Here is a 17,187-nt window from a genome sequence, read left to right on the forward strand (position 1 = left end):
TCCAGGGCTGGAGGCGGGCTCACAGCAGGAAGTCCCGCCCCGGAAGTGGGCCGGCACAGACCATGGCGGCGCCCTGCTCGCGGTGTGTCTTTGGGCTTCTCCGTGCGCAGCCTCCTGTGCTCCTGCATCGGTCGCTGTACAGTGGGACCCCACCGCGGGACGTGCTCCTCTTCCAGCATGAACGGGGCCGCTTCTTCACTATCCTCGGGCTGTTCTGTGCGGGCCAGGGCGTCTTCTGGGCCTCCCTGAGCGTGGCCGTCTTTTCCCGACCCCCAGTCCCAGCGCAGCCTCGGGATGCAGCTCCTAGCCGCTGGGACCTGCGCTCCGCCCTCTGGCGGTACGGGCTGGCCGTCGGCTGTGGCGCCATCGGTAAGTCTGGGTTCCCACCACGTTGCATGACCCTCTCTGCTCAGCAGGGAACTCGGCCTTCCCGGATGGGCTGGAGAGGCAGAGGTTTCCCCTAGCACCACGTCCTCACCGTGCGACCTTGAGCACCCTCTGCACCCATCTCCCTTCTAAAACGGGGATGGACGTCTACTCAGGTGTTTACAGAAGGAGTAACTAAGCCGAGATCCGTGAACGTCATCACCATGCTTTTATTCAGGAGGCGCCGGAAGGACTGGTGCTCGGCCAGTGAAAACCGCTCACCCAGTCTTTGCTGTTCCCGCAGGAACCCTGGTGCTTGCTGCCGGTCTTCTTTTCTCTCTCCGGTCTGTGCGTTCAGTGATGCTTCGGGCTGGAGGGCAGCAGGTGACACTCACCACTCATGCCCCCTTTGGCTGGGGGGCCCACATCACTGTCCCCTTGAACCAGGTCTCCTGCATGGCCCACCGGGGTGAAGTCCCTGCTATGTTACCTCTGAAGGTCAAAGGCAGGCGCTTCTACTTCCTCCTGGACAAGGCTGGACACTTCCCCAACACTCAGCTCTTTGACAACACTGTGGGTGCCTACCGGAGCTTGTAAAGAAACTTTAGGTCACTCACCCCTCCCAGAGGGGAATAAAAAGAAATCTTTGAGATGGAGTGACACCAGGTTTGTGAAAATGTACCCAAGATTCACTGACAGCAAAGGGGAGGAGTCACCCAAAGACAACTCCCTGGTCCCTGTTTCAAGCCTCCCTCCCAGCTACTTGCTTAACATCAAGAATTTTATACCAGATGAAGAAAGTCATATAATATTTTGGTACAAAAACAGCTGTAAGAAGGCGGTTGGGGAGGGGCAGTCTGTCGTGTTTCCCTCCTGTAGGGAAGAGAGACTCCCGATATAAATAGGACCACGCAAGGGGCAAGAGGATTGCAGGCACTTGGGCATGGAGTCTTTGGCTGTAGGAGGTGTTCTTCAGTTTCTTCAGGAATGGAAAGGGCGTGGCCCAACCAGAGCATCTGTCTCAGTGCTCCACTCAGGGTCACCCCTTTCCAGAGGCCGGTATGGGGCGGCTTCAGACTTGCACTGCACGACCTGGAGCACCAAGACCACACACCACAAGACCAGATTCACCCAGGAAGACGTCTGTGGGAGACAGGAGAGGATGAGCAGCTTCACAGCAGGTCCAGCCTTTCCCACCCACATACCACCCTTAGCTGTTAAGTGTCACACTGACAGGTGCTCACTGGTAGGCCAAGCTACTCATAGTATGCTGAGTGCAAACACCCTTGCAGCTACAGGACTCGTATGAGTATCTGGGCATGTCCGTGAGTCTCACTTCAGCGTTGTGTAGGTTGGAGTAAAACTGCAGAGCGGTTCCAGGGGGTGTCCACGGGATTTTCTGGGCTCCAGAGCAGCTGTGAGAAAAGGAGGATGACCGCTAAGCACAGCTGTGCCCAGGTGCCCTAGGGTAAGCGACTGATGAGGGGAGGTAGCCCCGGCCAGCCACCCCGCCCTCGCCCGTTACCTAATTGTTTTGTTCAGGGAGCTGATGGAGTTGCAGAGAGAGCTGGTGCCAAAGCGAAGGACACAGGCAGACACTAAGATGAGGAAGACGGCGACAGCTGAGACAGCCAGTGCGACGCGGAGCCCTAGAGGACCCCTATCCGGGAGAGAACAGGCTTGTAGTGTGAGCTGGAACTCGCCCCCACCGTAGCTCCTGGCCCTCAAGGTGGGACAGTCACCTGCTGGAGTCCTCGATGCAGCTGCTGTAGACCCAAAAGAGCAGGAGCAGGAGGCAGTAGAGAGCCAGGAGGCCGGAGGCCCCCGCCACAAAGTAGCAGAGGGATGGGGCTGAGGGGCGGGCTAAGGCCAGGGAGGAGCCATTCAGGGCGGCCACACCGTACAGGGGACACCTGCCACTGAAGGAGCCCTGCGGAGAGAAGCTGCTTAGGGTGAGGTTAGGCCAGGGCCACTCGAAGAAGTCACCTGTGCTGTGTGGGTCCCTGTTCCTGGGGCGGGGAGGCTGAGGAAGCCCTGCCTGCCCTGGCCAAAGGATCGGGGAACAGGCGGTGCCTGCGGAGCGCAATGGGCGGCAGAGAAGCCGCAGATCCCGGTTCCCTTCTGTGAAGGAATCCTAGTGCACCCTATCTCCGGTGCTGTCTCTGGCCAGTAACCAGGCACACCGGTGCCCACCTTCTAGGGGTTGAGGTCGCCCGTGTTCCCCAACGAGGCCCATGGAAGCTGCTGGCTTCCACCGCTGCAGCCGTTCCACATCCCCACTTCGTCACACTGTGATGCAATCGCGGCTGTTTCTTCATCTCCGCCACACTTTCCTTCTCGGCAGAGCCCACACAACACAAACAGCCTGCTTCTAGCAAAGCGGCGCAGCGGGAGCCAGGCTCCAGCCGGTCCTGTAATGCGCTCCCGCGGTTCAGGGAGCGACTGCGAGGCAGGACCCAGCCGGGCGGACGTCGCAGGCCAGCCCGCACCGGGCCGCAAAGCCCCCGAGCCTTCCCGTCCCAACGCCAACGCGGGTCCCATCCCGCAACCGCACCTGGGTCCGGGTTAGCGCCGCGGCCGCCACCGCCCCGCACAGGAAGGCGGCAGCGAAGAGCGCGAGCTCGACGCGCTGCAGACACCGCAGCGCCATGGCGGCCCAGCCACCAGCGAGCGCCGCCGCGGGAACCAACCGCCAGGCCCCGCCCCATCCGGCGCGACCCACGAGCGCGGAGACGTCACTTCCGGGCGCGGGCTTTATTCACCCGATGGGGCGGCCCCGCCTCAGAGGGGCAGGTACAGCGAGTAGTCCGACAGCGCCCAGCGGCGGGCCGGCCGGCCGGTGCGGCCGATCATGGGCAGCTTCTGCACGTAGCGGGAGGCCGGGCTGGGCCCGTACGGCGCGGGGAAGGCAGTCTGGAAGAGGCGCCCCCGGCAGCGCCTCCCGGCCTGCCGCCCGGCGATGATGAACCGAAAGTGCGGGGCGCCGCGCGGGGCGAAACGGCTCTTCTGGAAGACGTCGCGGGTGCCCGCGCCGGGGCCCTGCTGCCGGGGCGCCCCTCGCGCCCGGTGCACGCGCGGCAGCGGCCTGTTCTCGGAGGCGGCGGGCGCCGGGGCCGACGGAGCGCCGCCCCGGGGGCTCTCGTCGCCCTGGGGGCTGACCACGGCGCTGGCCGTCAGCTGCGGCATCTTCCGCACCGAGTCCGGGGCGGCCGCTGGCTCCTTCTTGTCCCCGGGCGGCCGCGGGGCCGTGGGCGCGGGCTGGCCGGTGCCGAAGCGAGTGGCCAAGCTGTCACCGAAGAAGGCGTAGAGCTCCCGGTAGATGTCGGCCAGGGTCACGGAAGGAGAAGGGTCGTCCGGCCCCGCGCCCCCTGGCGGCAGCGAGAGGCCAGACCCAAAGCCTGGCTCCGCACCGGCGCCGGAGGGAGAGCCCTGCAGGAGCAGGCTGTCCCAGGGCAGGTCGTCCGGGCGCCGGCCGCCCCTGCCGCCGGGGCCGCCCCTGCCGCCCGAGCCGCCCCTGCCGGGCTCCGCCGCCTGGGCCTTCATCTTCAGCAGCCGCTCTACAGCCACCTGTAAGAGCAGGGGACTAAGACAAGAACTAGGCCGCCTGGGCCCCATCACCTACTCCGAAGCGAGACCGCTGAGCTCTTGCAGGGAAGGCAGCTGGGACAGCCTGGCACTCACCAGAATGGCTCCGTAGACTTTGTGCCCATCTGCTTTGACCTGAGCGTTGGACACCGAGTAATCGTCCAGCACAGCCTGCAGGTTTGTCCAGTAAGTGGACAGGTGTGGGTACAGGACTCGCTCTACCGCCTGCAAGGGGAAGGAGGAATGCAGTAAGCACCTCTCCGTGGCTTTTTGCCTCTCAAGTACCCTTTCCCATTGAAAGGCCTGCTTTAACCTCTATCCTAGACAGGGCGCAGTCGTCCTAGATGCCTTTATAGGTATATGCAGGCATTGTTTTGGAACCTACTTTGCCTAAGACTAAGCACTGGAGATAGAGATATGATATAAAGACAATACAAAAGGACCCCCCTGTCATTGCCATGTGTGCCAAGGACTAAGAACACATAAGTTATACCCACTGCTAACACCACAAATCCATAGTTTGCAAACTGCTACTCAGAACAATCAGTAAGCAAGAACATCCCGCAAAAGTAAACAGGGTGTGTGTGTGTGGGGGGTGTTGTCACGCAGTGGGTTAAACCACTGGGACACCAGCATCCCACACTGGGCTAGTTCCTCTGCTTCCAGACGCTGGTGGACTACTGCCAGTTCCTCTGCTCCCCATCCCGCATCCTGCTAATGCATCTTGGGAAGTAGCAGGTGAGGGCCCCTGCCACTCATGAGGGAAACCCAGATGGAGTTCCTGGTTCCTGGCTTCTGCAGGCCTAACCTTCCCCACCCCACCCCTGGGGCCATTTGAAGAGTGAACCCCTAGATGGAAGATGTCTTTCTCTGTCTCTCCTCTTCCTGTCACTCTGCCCATTGAATAAATCTTTTTTAAAACAGATGAATTATAGGGGTGGGCACTGTGGTACAGCAGGTTAAACCATTGCTTAGAATGACAGCATCCCATACAGCAAATCAAAGATCTGTCTCTCCCTGGCCGACGCTGCAGCTCAGTAGGCTAATCCTCCACCTGCGGCGCTGGCACACCGGGTTCTAGTTCCGGTCCGGGCACCGGATTCTGTCCCAGTTGCCCCTCTTCCAGGCCAGCTCTCTGCTGTGGCCCTGGAGTGCAGTGGAGGATGGCCCAAGTTCTTGGGCCCTGCACCCGCATGGGAGACCGGGAGAAGCATCTGGCTCCTGCCATCAGATCAGCGCGATGCGCCGGCCGCAGCGGCCATTGGAGGGTGAACCAACGGCAAAAGGAAGACCTTTCTCTCTGTCTCTCTCTCTCACTGTCCACTCTGCCTGTCAAAAAAAAAAAATATATATATATATATATATTTATATATATATATATCTGTCTCTCCTGTCACTCTACCTTTGAAAAATTTATTATAGAGGACCAGCACTGTGGTATAGTGGGTAAAGCCGCCACCTGCAGTGCCAGCATCCCATATCGGCGCTGGTTTGGGTCCTGGATGCTCCACTTCCAATACAGTTCTCTGCAAGCGTCAGGTGAAACGGTAGAGGATGGCCCAAGTCCTTGCGCCCCTGTACCCACTTGGGAGACCTGGAGGAGGCTCCTGGATCCTGGCTTTGGATCAGTGCAGCTCCAACCATTGTAGCCAATTGGGGAGTGAACTAGCAGATGGAAGACCTCTCTCTCTCTCTGCCTTTCCTTCTCCCTCTGTGTAACTCTTTCAAAGAAATAAATTTAAAAAAAAATTATTATAGCCTAATAAACGTTTTGAATTTTTGTTATAGGCTTACATAGTGACAAAGATCTTTTATCCTGTCTACTGGTTCATTCCCCAAATGCCTGCAGCAGCTAGGGCTAGTCCTGGCAGAAGCCAGTTGCCAGGAACTCCATCCAGGTCTCCCACTGGGTGTCAGTGGCCCAAGCAGTTAGGCCATCTTCTGCCCTTCCCACATTAGCAAGAAGCTGGATCAGAAGTGGAAAAGCCAGGAGTCACACTGGGCACTCGGATATGGGATGCGGTGGACATGCCCGTGAGGGCTGGTCGGTTGACTTTTTCTCAGAGATGTAAAGGTGGGGACGGTGTTTGGCCTAGCAGCTAATATGCCTGTGTCTCATCAGAGCGCCTCAGCTTCGGGCTGGGCTTTGCCTCCCGACTCGTTTCTTCCTGGTGCAGACCCTGGGAGACAGAAGTGATGGCTCAAGTGACAGCGTTCCTGCCATCCACGTGGGAAGATCTAGGTATCAGTCAGCTTCACCCGGCCCAGTCCTGCTGTTGTGGGCATTTGGGGAGAGAACCAGCAAATGGAAGGAAGGTCTGTGTTTCTTATTGCTTCTCTCTGCCTCTCAAATTGAAAAAGAAATGTAAGAGTGCTGATTGGCACAGTGGTTACAGTGCTGCTTGGCACAGCTGCATTCACACCAGTGTGTGACTCCTAGCTCCGCTCCCAAGCCCAGCTTTCTATTACTGCAGACTCCACGCGGTGTGGGCATCTGGGGAGTGAGCTAGCAGACAGGAGCTCTCTGACTCCACCTTTCAAATAAACCAAATTAAAAAAAAAAAATTTAAGATTAATTTGATTTGTTGAAAAGACAGTTACAGAGAGAAAGGTCTTCCATCTGCTGGTTCACTCCCCAAGTGGCTATAATGGTAGGAATTTATAAAATGGACATACAGGAGTGGGCATTTGCTGGAGTAGTTCAGACACGGCTTCGGATGCTTGCATCCCAAATTGGGATGCCTGAGTTCAACAATCATCCCTGACCCGACTCCAGCTCCTTGGTAATGTGCACCCTGGGAGGCTGAACTGAGAGGCTCAATCACTTAGGCCCCTGCCACCACACTGGAGGCTTGTATTGAGCTCCTGGATCCTGGCTTTGGCCCAGCCCAATCCTGACATCCAAGGAATGAACCAGATCAGAGTTCCCTTTCTCTCTTAAAATAATTAAATAAATCAATTGTACTATTTTTTTAAAAAGATTTCTTTCTTTATTCCAAAGTTCAGAGTTAGGAAGAGGGAGAGGGAACCTTCCATGCACTAGTTCATTCCCCAGATGATCACAGAGGCCAGGGCTGGACCAGGCCAAAGCCAGGAGCTCCATCCAGTCTCCTCCATGGTGGCAGGAGCCCAAACACTTGGCCTGTCTTCTGCTGCTTTTCTCAGGCCATTAGCAGGGAGCTGGTTGGAAGTGGAGCAGCTGGGACTGAACTGGCACCCATGATGGCATTATAGGCATCAGATTTACCCATTATGCCATAACACTGGCCCCCATTTAAAAAAAAAAAAAAAAAAAAAAGACATTTATTTATTTTGGAAAGAGCCACAGTGGCGAGCGGGAGAGACAGAGAGATCTTCCATCTGCAGGCTCACTCCCCAGGTTGCTGCCAGTGCTGGGCCAGGCCAAAGCCAGAAGCTTCTTCCGAGTCTCCCATGTAGGTGGCAGGGACCCAGGTACCCTGGACCTCGTCCGCTGCTTTCCCGGGGACATCTGCAGGGAGCTGGATTGGAAGTGATGCAGCCGGGACTCCAATCGGAGCCCATATGGAATCCCAGCATTGCAGGTAGTGGATTTACCCACTACACCACAATGCCGGCCCCTGGCCCCCATTTTTTAAAAAAGATTTATTTATTTGAAAGGCACAGTCAGAGAGCGATCAAGAGACCTTCATCTGCTGGTTCACCCTACAAATGACCACAAGGGCCAGGGGTGGGCCAGGCTGAAGCCAGGAGCCTGGAACCCCATCTGGATTGCCCACGTGGATAGCAGGGATCCAAGCAGTTGAGCCATCTTCCGCTGCTTTTCCCAGGCACGTTAGCTGGGACCCAAATTGGCACCCATATGGGATGCCAGCATCACAGGTGGCAGCTTAATCTGCTATACCACAACACTGGCCCCTCTCTATCAAATAAGTAAATGGACAGGGGCTGGCGATGCGGCGTAGCAGGTTAAAGCCCCGGCCTGCAGTGCCAGCATCCCATATGGACACCACTTCAAGTCCTGGCTGTTTCACTTCCGATCCAGCTCTCTGCTATGGCCTGAGAAAGCAGTAGAAGATGGCCCAAGGACGCAGGAGACCCAGAAGCAGCTCCTGGCTTCAGATCTAGACAGCTCTGGCTGTTGCAGCTATCTGGGGAGTGAACCAGAGGACGGAAGATCTCTCTGCCTCTGCCTCTCTGTAACTCTGTCTCTCAGATAAATAAATCTTAATTAAAAAAAAAAAAAAAACACACACACACATTTATTTGAGAATCAGAGCTACAGAAAGAGGGACACAGAGAAAGGTCTTCCATCCGGTGGTTCATTCCCCAGATGGCTGCAACAGCTGGAACTGGGCCTGTCTGAAGCCAGGAGCCAGGAGATTCTTCCAGGTCTCCCATGACGGTGCAGGGATCCAAGCACTTGGGTCATATTCTACTGTTTTCCCAGGCAACAGCAGAGAGCTGGATCAGAAGTGGAGCAGGGACCAGCACTGTGGTGCAGCAGGTTAAAGCCCCAGCCTGCAGTGCCGGCAACCCATATGGGCACTAGTTGGAGTCCCAGCTGCTCCACTTCTGATCCAGCTTCTGCTATGGCCTGGGAAAGCAGTAGAACTCAGTATGTGGCACCAGCAATCATGTACCATCTGGATGATACAAGACACACAAATACTCGTGATATTTTTCTAAATCAAGTTCTTACATCTGTATGAGAAAGGCCAGCATCCTCACCTTCCAGCCAAGAGCATGCAGCCCCACCACAGCCCCATAGTGAGAGCACAAAGGCCGCACAGGGTCTGCCAGAACCTTCTGCAGGGAGAGCAGGATCTGCTGATAGAGGCCACTTACAAGGTCCCCATGAGTCCTGTGGGAGCAACACACAGTCAGGGAGGGGACGGAGGCACAGCCAACAGAACAGCACGTGTCAGTGTACTGGGGCATGCTGGGTAAGCGAGTAAAGCTACCAAGGTGACTGGCTGGGACTTGAGGGCTTAAGGAGCAATACCTTGGCGTGTTTTTAATCCGTTGGTAGAATCCCAGTGTGCCACGGCACACCAGCTAGGAAGCCTGAAGGGGAGGAGTTCCCCAGAGATTTCACCCCATCCCCTTCCCTAACCCAAGCAACTCCACAGCAAGCCCATCCTCTGTGCAGCTCTAGGCCCAGTGGCTACCAGAAGATGTGGCTGAGCAGGAGAGCAGCCCCGTCCCGCAGAGTCCAGTGGTCATTCAGGGGGTTGATGGAGGCAGCCAGAGGCTCCAGGACACAGTAGAGGACACTGCCCACCAGGGAGCGGACATAGGGCCCCAGGCAGAGGTGTGGGTTCCGGACCAGGCTCCGTGCCACCTGCAGCAGCCGGTGCAGCTGCTCCAGGTCATGGCTGACAGATTTCACCTGTTGGTAGAAGAGGATGGCTTAAGAGGACACTGAGGGGGTAGGCATGGGCCTGCCACTCTGACAGCAACTGCCGTGAGCCCTCTGTGCTGCTGGGTTATCCACAAACGTCCTCCCTGGACCCTGCTCACTTACCCCACTGACCACATAAACAAAGTAAGGCAGGAGCGCTGCGATCTTGGAGTTCGTCTGCAAGTCCTGGAGAGCCACCTGAAAGGAATCAATGACCCAGACCTAAACCGAGGTGGCACTGGACCACCTGTTACAATCTTACATGTGCTCCTGCTTGTCCAGCAATTCCACTCCCATCAGTGTAACCTATGGAAGCCTACTCACACCTCCCCCACAGCACTGGCTGTAGTAATACAAAACTGCAAACAACCTCCATGTCCACCATATGCCTGAGAAAAGCAAGGTGTAAGACTGGATGTTTCACACAATACCACCTGCGTTTACAGGAGAATAATCACAGCTTATACATAGGAGAAAGTGTGGGTGGAAGAATAGGAGACTTTGTATTCTGGATGTTTCATGTCATCTCAACTTCTACAATAAACATACATTGGTGTAACTTTTATAAGCAGGAAATTTTATTAAAGGTATCACAGCCCTGAACCTCCACTGCCTGTGGATAAAGATCGTGAGCCTGGGCCGGCGCCGTGGCTTAACAGGCTAATCCTCCACCTTGCGGCGCCGGCACGCCGGGTTCTAGTCCCGGTCAGGGCACCGATCCTGTCCCGGTTGCCCCTCTTCCAGGCCAGCTCTCTGCTGTGGCCAGGGAGTGCAGTGGAGGATGGCCCAGGTCCTTGGGCCCTGCACCCCATGGGAGACCAGGAGAAGCACCTGGCTCCTGCCATCGGAACAGCGCGGTGTGCCGGCCGCAGCGCGCCTACTGCGGCGGCCATTGGAGGGTGAACCAACGGCAAAAAGGAAGACCTTTCTCTCTGTCTCTCTCTCTCACTATCCACTCTGCCTGTCAAAAAAAAAAAAAAAAAAAAAAAAAAAAGATCGTGAGCCTGGCAGCCATGCAGAACACAGGTGAGTGAGGAAGGAGCCCAGGTCCCAGCCCCACAACCAGCCACCTACACTGTGCCGGGCACCAGGGCGAAGTTTCTGAACAGGAATGGATGGTCCCAACTTTCAAGGGAAACTACAGCAGTAGCCCGACATGGGAAGACATGGAGGATATAACACCCTTAGAAAGAGGCGCATGAAGGAGCAAACCACCAATGAGCCTTCCTCTGACTCTGGACAGAAGAGGACTGACCATGAATGGTGTCCGGCAGGCCCCGTGAAGTCCAGAGGGCAAAGCAGCAGGGGCTGGAAAGAGGCCCAGGAACCAGCAGCCAAAGAGCCAGCCTGGCCAGGCACCTTACCTGGCCCTACTATTTCCTCTCCTCTCCCTCCCAAAGTTCATGAAAGTAAATGTTGCAAGCTGGGTGCTCCACTTGGCCCCAGATCAACAGATACCCCCAGAGGGTGGGCTCCAGCAGGAGGGTGTGGGCAGACCACCCAAGCCTTTCCAAATGCCCTGCTGAGCTGCCTACTGCCAAGGGAACAAAGAGTTCCTCCTGGAGAGTGAGGGGCAGATGGGCAGGAAGGCCAGCTCAGCACAGATGCTCCCAGAGAGCAGCCTCCACCCACGTCAGTCTGAAGAGGACAGGGAACAGGCACACGAGGGAACTTCATAAAAAGCTCAACTGTGTCGCCAACTGGGACCCAGGCTCTCACCTTCATCAGCTGGGGATCATCCCCTAGCACAGCCCGAGTCACCTGCTGATAGTACTTGAGCAGGTCATCAGTCAGCGATGACACGGCACTAGGCACTGTGGGAGGACAGGCAGGAAGTGGTCAGGGGTGGACCGTAGGCCTCTTCTGGCCTCCAGAGCCTACCTCCCCCCACAACCACCACCCCATACAATCCTCAGAAGCCCAATGAATCAGACAAGACAACCAGAGCTGCCTGACAACTCCGCTGTGCTGTCTGCCACCCACCCTCTGTGAGTTTCCTGCTCAAGGCCAAAAGCCTCAGGCCCTGAAGCTGTGCTCAGTATGTGCCAAAAGCAAGGCAGTTCCCAGCATCCCAGCATCCAGCACACTGGGTCAGAACTGGTCACAGGTCTGGGCTCCCACCTCCAACCCTGAGTACCTCTGGGAAGAAATCAGTGCCTGCTCAGAACACAGTTCAAGGCGTGAACAGCAAACACTCGCCTGAAGTGCACTCCAAGGCCTAGAGGTACTGCCCTGAGCACCTAGGGAGGAAAGTGCAGCCAGAGGGCCCATCCAACAAACCATCCCTTACCTGATCCCTGGGGGGCCAGGTTCCCTTTGCCATCCAGGTAGGAGACATGAACTAGAACCAGTGAACAGATGTGTCAGGCTGGGCTTTTGTCCCTTACGACACCACCTACCCCTCCAACTAATGGCCCATCCTCCAGCCAGCCCACCACCACCCTGACCACCCAGCTTCCGTCCCCACCCCATGCAGGAACCCGGCAGCCACCTCTGACAGCTGTCTCAGCACAGCCTTTGGGGATGTTGGTGGCCAAAGCCAGCTCCACCAGGTTCACCTCTCGATCCTCAGGAAAGTAGAGCTCACCCTCCCTGGCTGGGCGCAGAGGCAAGGCCTCCTGGGAGCCATAACCACAGACAGCCTGAAGAGGGGAATAGAGAGCAGGCTGAACACAGGGAGGACCATCACCCACCAGGGCCAGGAGCCTGCTTCCAGGGAAGTCCAGGGGTCCTGAGGGAAGCGGAGCCATCACTGGGAGTCTGGTTGGAGCGCCCACGGCTGGCTGGGTCCCAGAGCAGAACAAGGTCCCCTCTCACATGACCAGAGGGTTCTAAGCCCCACCCATGAGCTACCAGTCTCCCTCGTCCAAACTCAGCTCTGAAAACCCACTACACTCTTCTAAACACGATATCCTTCCTCAACTCCCTGCCTCAGAACTATCCCAGGACCTCCAAATACCCACGTTGGCTCAGCATGCTCTCTTCTCCTCTTAGCCTTGTCTGAGCCAAGCTCAAGTTCTTCATCATCCTCATCTCAGGCCCAGCTCGAGTCCCACCTCTTCCCTACCACCGGGCCCTAGTGGCCTCCTCGCCCTCTACTCTACACTTTGAGTCCAAGTGGGCTGGGCCCTGCACCAAGCACTGGCCTGCCACTGCTGTGGGCTTCCCCTATGTGCAGGGAGTCTTCATGCAGTACCACGTCAGCAGCTCAGAGCTGGGCACGGAGGACAGAGGGCGTCTCTGGGCCCACTCACCTCCACGCTGCTCCACCTGAGGGCCCTGTTGAAGTCCTCAACCGTCAGCTTCCGCCGCTTGGTGTGCTTCATGAACTGAGAGCTGTTCTGGGAAGGGAGGAGTAGAAACCAGAGTCAGGTGACAGGGAGATGGGGAGATGGCAACCCCCCAATATAGTAGGCTGGACCAGGGAGGAGATAAAGAGGACACCACACCAGAGAAAAGCCAGCTCTCTGCCTTTTTTGATTTGTCAGCGGGCACTCCGATAGGGGTCGCAGGTGTCCCAGCTGCAGCACCAAACGCCCACTCCATCAGCTCTGCTCTTGTACAAGCAGCCCCACCCACTGTGTGTTCCATCCCCTCTGTGCCTTATCTCAAAGGCAGAATGACAGGAGAGACACAGAGATCTTCCATTTCCCAGCTCAATCCCCAAACGGCCAAAATGGCCAGGGCTGGACTTGACCAAAGCTGGGAGCCTGTAACTCCATCCAGGTCTCCCATGTGGGTGGTAGGGGCCCAAAGCACTGGGGCCATCTTCCCCTGCTTTCCCAGGTGCGTTAGTGGGAGAAGGATTGGAAGCAGAGCAGCTGGGACTTGAACGGGCATTCTGTTAAGGGATGCCCGTGTCACTGGCAGTGGCTTAACCCACTGCACTACAACGCCGGCCCCAGGGTTTATTTTTTTCTTTTTTATTAAGGCAGAAACAGACAGAGAGAGAGAGATCCTCCATCCACTGGGTCACTCCCCAAATGCCCCCCAACAGCCAGGGCTGGATCAGGCCAAAGTCAGGAGCCCAGAACTCCAGCTGGGTCTCCCACATGGACTCAAGCACTTGGGCCGTCAGCAGCTGCCTTCCCAGGCCCGTCGGCAGGAAGCTGGCCTGCAAGTATGGTGCAGCAGGGATCTGAACCAGGTCTCCTATATGGGATGCAGGCACGCCAAGCAGCAACTTAACCAGCTGCGCCCAGGGCCTCAGTTTTCACGTGCAGATGAAAATGCACTCAGCCTGCCAGGGGGGCTGCCTCTGCTATATGCCCTCACAGCAGAGTCTGCGCACAGTATGCACTTGTTGAATAAACCAGGGTGGGAGGAAGTGAGGACAAGGGACAAATGTGGAGGGCTGAGGGGTCCCCGGGGGGGACAAGGGGAGCCCACCTGTGTTGCTTCCCGGAGCCGGTAGCACACATCCTCTGCAAGCAGGGCCGCCACCTCGTCGCTCAGCTCCAGGCCAGTGCTCTCTGCCATGAGCCGGACCGACTCCCGTGGGATCTCCACAAACCGCCGCTCTTCTCGCTCCGACATGGCCCCAGTGGAGCTGCCAGTGGAGAGGGAAGGGTTGGAAAGCTGCCGAGTCTCCCAGAGCCCAGGCCTGTGACTCAAGGCCCTCCAAGCCCCAGTGCCCGATCATGGAGCTCTGAGCGCCCAGAGGAGCAAGCTGAGGCTCAGACAGGAAACAGGCTGGCCGACAGGAGACAAGGGGGAAGCCCGAAGTGCCCAGCCTTGGGGTCCAGGGAACTGGGTCCCTGCCCCGCCATGCGCCATGTCAATCTGGCCAGACCTTCCTCAGCCCGAGCGCTGGCGTCCTAAACTGTAAAACAGGGACAAGAATCCCTAGGGCTGCTGTGAGGATAAAATGAGAGTCAGGGCCCAGAGCCCCAGACCAGTGGAAGACGTCACCGGTGTTAATGATAGACCAAATCTCCCATCCTCTTCCTCATTTCCTGATTCTTACAACCACCATCATCCACTCAATAAAAAAAAAAAAAAAAAGAAAAGAAAACCTCCCTCTGACCTGATACTCCATTGCTAAAATCCCTCAATACTTCCCCACTGCTTATAAAAAGTCTGCATGTCCCAGCAGGACTGTGCCCTTGGTCCCAAATTCCCAGAGCCATTCAAACACCACCACCCCCCAGCCTCGCCTAAGTCCCAGCCCAGGATCTGTTCAGGCTGCCCTCTCCCTCCTCCAGATCCCCATCTCCCCGCTAGGCTAAGGCTGACCAGTCTCTCAGGTCTTCGGTGTCATGTGCCATCAGGGACTCGCAGGCTATTAGTCCAGGAGTCTGGTCTTCCCCAGTTTGGCTACAAGGCCTAAATACAGGAACCAATTCTTCCTACATTTCTTTTTATTTACTCGAAAGGCAGAATGACTGGGGGGTGGGGAGGGAGAGATTGACCCTCCATCACTAGTTTCCTCCCCAAATGCCCACAACAGGCCAAAGCCAGGATCCAGGAATTCCTTCTGGGTCTCCCACGTGAGTGGCAGGCACCCATGTTCTTCAGCCATGAGGCGCGGCCTCCCAGGGTGCATCAGAAGGAAGCCACATTGGAAGTGAAGGTTGGACTCCATCCTGGGCACTCTGATATCAGCTATGGCATGCAGGCGTCCTAAGCAGTGGCCTAACCCGCTGTGCCGTAACACCCGTCCCGGAACCTGTTCTTCCATTCACCGGAGAAGGCAGAATAAGAACCCAGAGCCGATCACTGCCTCCAACCACACACAGAATGAGAAGCTGCCACAGTGAGGCAGTTCCTGGCACTGTCACATTATTCCTCTGACAGGGTCCCTAAGTCCACATGGCCTCTCCTGGCGTCACATGGCCCCCACTGCCTTCAGAATGAAGGCCAACTCCGCACCGTGGCTCCCAGGGTCGGCATGTGCTGCCCACTTCCCCAGCACCTCTTCCACCCTCTTGTGTTCTGCGTTCCCAGCACCGGCCTCTTCTCATTTCTTCAAAGACACCCTATTTCAGAACCTTTCTTCTGCCAGGAACTGTCTCCCTCCTCCCTGGCCTCACTCCCAATCCCTCCACCTACTCACCTGTGCACTCCTCCACACCTCAGCTCAGATGTCACTTGCTTGGGAGGTCTTCCCACAACCCTGTATTCTGCCTTTACAGCGGTTACAAGGAATGGGGGACGGCGCTGTGGCCTAGCAAGTAAAGCCGCCGCCCGCAGCGCTGGCATCCCATATGGGCGCCAGCTCGAGTCCTGGCTGCTCCATTTCCGATCTGGCTCTCTGCTATGGCCTGGGAAAGCAGTAGAAGATGGCCCAAGTCCTTGGGCCCCTGCACCAATGTGGGAGACCAGGAAGAAGCTCCTGGCTCCTGATCAGTGCAGATCTGGCCATTGTGGCCAATTAGGCAGTGAACCAGTGGATGGAAGACCTCTCTCTCTCTGTCTCTCTCTCTCTCTCTGCCTCTGCCTGCCTGTAACTCCGCCTTTCAAGTAAAGAAATAAATCTCAAGAAAAAAAGAGTCGGGAATGACATACTTGCGTAGCGTTTGGATTAACACCCACCTCCCCACTAGACCACAAGCTCCGCGCCGCAAGGGCCGTGCCTCTACGCTCACCTTTGCATCCTCAGCGTCCAGCGCAGGCTCAGCACATAATACACCCTCAATAAACACTCGCTGAAAAAACGAAGGAAGCTACGTGAGCGCCCGCTACGCCCGCGGCCAGACACACACGTACTCCGTCGGTGTCACGGCCAAGGAACTCAGAGCTCGGAGGGGTCGCACGTTTCCTGCCCTACGCTCTTCCAAGACGCAGAGCGCAGAGACCAGAACCCGTGCTACTGACCGTCAGACTCCACCGCACGCCGCTGCAGCGGACGGCCGAGAGCGGACCCACCGCCCGGTGACCCCACACACCCCGTGCCCCCCATCTGTGAAATGGGGCGGAGGGCGCAGGCGTAGCCGCCCTATTACGGGCCCGCACTAAGACCAAAGTCCGGGCTCCTCAGACGCTAGCCACAGCGGCCCGGAGGCGTGGGAACCGCCCGCCGCCCGCCTCGGCGTCGCGCATCCTCCCACCCAGCCTCGCGCATCCCGGACCCGGAGCGGGCGGGGCGGGGAGGTCAGGGGTCACCGAACTTGAGTCACGTGGGCAGCGAAGGGGGCGGGCCCCCGGCGGAGCGGGCTTCCCGGCCGGGGAGTGAGCGGCCTGCGGCGGGACGGGGAGCCCTGCACTCGGGCAGGGCCTGCTCACCTGAGGGCTCCGGCGTGGCGAAGGCGGCTACTGACACGGCCGCGGCGGAGGTGCCGGCAGCAGCTCCCACTCCCCCAGCTCACACCAATTCCCTCTCTGGGCACCCAGGCCCCGCCCTCCACGAGCACAGCCAATCAGCGGACCCTTGCGAAGTTCCCGCCCTCCAAGAGGCCTCCCGCCAGGTGATTGGCCTGTAGCAACGTGCAGTGAAGACCCGGGCCGCCGGCGATCACGTGACGCTGAAGCACCGCGCTTCTTAAAGTCACAGGTCCTGCTAATTGTACGAGCAGGTGTATACTTTGGCGTAGGTTTAGTAAGCGTGTTTTTCAAGGGAAAGCGCCCCCATTCCCTTGGTCCTGCGTGCTCCCGAGTTGCGGAGCACTTGCATTTTCACGGCTTCAGCAAAGCTGTAGACTTTGGTGTCTGGCTTAGTGTTCCTGCTCAACCCACCTCTCCAACACCGGCCACTTCCCGTTCCTGAAATGAAAGAGGGGCTCCTGGTAGGGGTTCTCTTCCGGCTGGAGGGACCTCTGACAGACCAACGCCGACGCCAGCCCCGGACTCCCGCGCTGTGCTCCTTCGCTGCCTACCTCGTACGCTCCCCACTCCTACCCGGTGGACAAACTGCA

The 17,187-nt window shown here is 57.5% G+C and overlaps 3 protein-coding genes across 4 annotated transcripts; 1 reads left to right on the top strand and 2 right to left on the bottom strand.

The window, feature by feature from the left end:
- The first annotated feature begins 35 nt into the window (after positions 1-35).
- Positions 36-1,016, top strand: TMEM223 (transmembrane protein 223). The gene is made up of 2 exons (XM_062195979.1): positions 36-369; positions 671-1,016. The coding sequence occupies exons 1-2, from the start codon at positions 63-65 to the stop codon at positions 961-963; spliced, it is 600 nt and encodes a 199-aa protein (XP_062051963.1). The 5' UTR covers positions 36-62; the 3' UTR covers positions 964-1,016.
- On the bottom strand, positions 573-3,038 carry TMEM179B (transmembrane protein 179B). Its single transcript, XM_062195978.1, has 5 exons — positions 2,921-3,038; positions 2,109-2,296; positions 1,892-2,026; positions 1,703-1,781; positions 573-1,509 (listed from the first exon to the last, which is right to left on the bottom strand). The coding sequence occupies exons 1-5, from the start codon at positions 3,014-3,016 to the stop codon at positions 1,348-1,350; spliced, it is 660 nt and encodes a 219-aa protein (XP_062051962.1). The 5' UTR covers positions 3,017-3,038; the 3' UTR covers positions 573-1,347.
- Positions 3,039-3,110: 72 nt separating this feature from the next.
- Positions 3,111-16,682, bottom strand: TAF6L (TATA-box binding protein associated factor 6 like). Of its 2 annotated transcripts, none has more exons than XM_062195974.1 (12): positions 16,559-16,682; positions 15,922-15,981; positions 13,724-13,883; positions 12,589-12,675; positions 11,826-11,976; positions 11,625-11,675; positions 11,054-11,148; positions 9,458-9,532; positions 9,102-9,322; positions 8,662-8,794; positions 4,048-4,176; positions 3,111-3,933 (listed from the first exon to the last, which is right to left on the bottom strand). In XM_062195974.1, exons 2-12 carry the CDS (start codon positions 15,927-15,929, stop codon positions 3,148-3,150), a joined length of 1,896 nt encoding a protein of 631 aa, XP_062051958.1. In that variant the 5' UTR covers positions 15,930-15,981; positions 16,559-16,682; the 3' UTR covers positions 3,111-3,147. The 2 variants fall into 2 exon arrangements, with proteins under 2 accessions (XP_062051958.1, XP_062051959.1); XM_062195975.1 differs by lacking the exon at positions 16,559-16,682 and adding an exon at positions 16,151-16,389.
- Between the last annotated feature and the right edge of the window lie 505 nt (positions 16,683-17,187).

The sequence above is a fragment of the Lepus europaeus genome, chromosome 7, assembly GCF_033115175.1.
Source record: "Lepus europaeus isolate LE1 chromosome 7, mLepTim1.pri, whole genome shotgun sequence".
In the NCBI taxonomy this organism is placed as follows: Eukaryota; Metazoa; Chordata; class Mammalia; order Lagomorpha; family Leporidae; genus Lepus; species Lepus europaeus.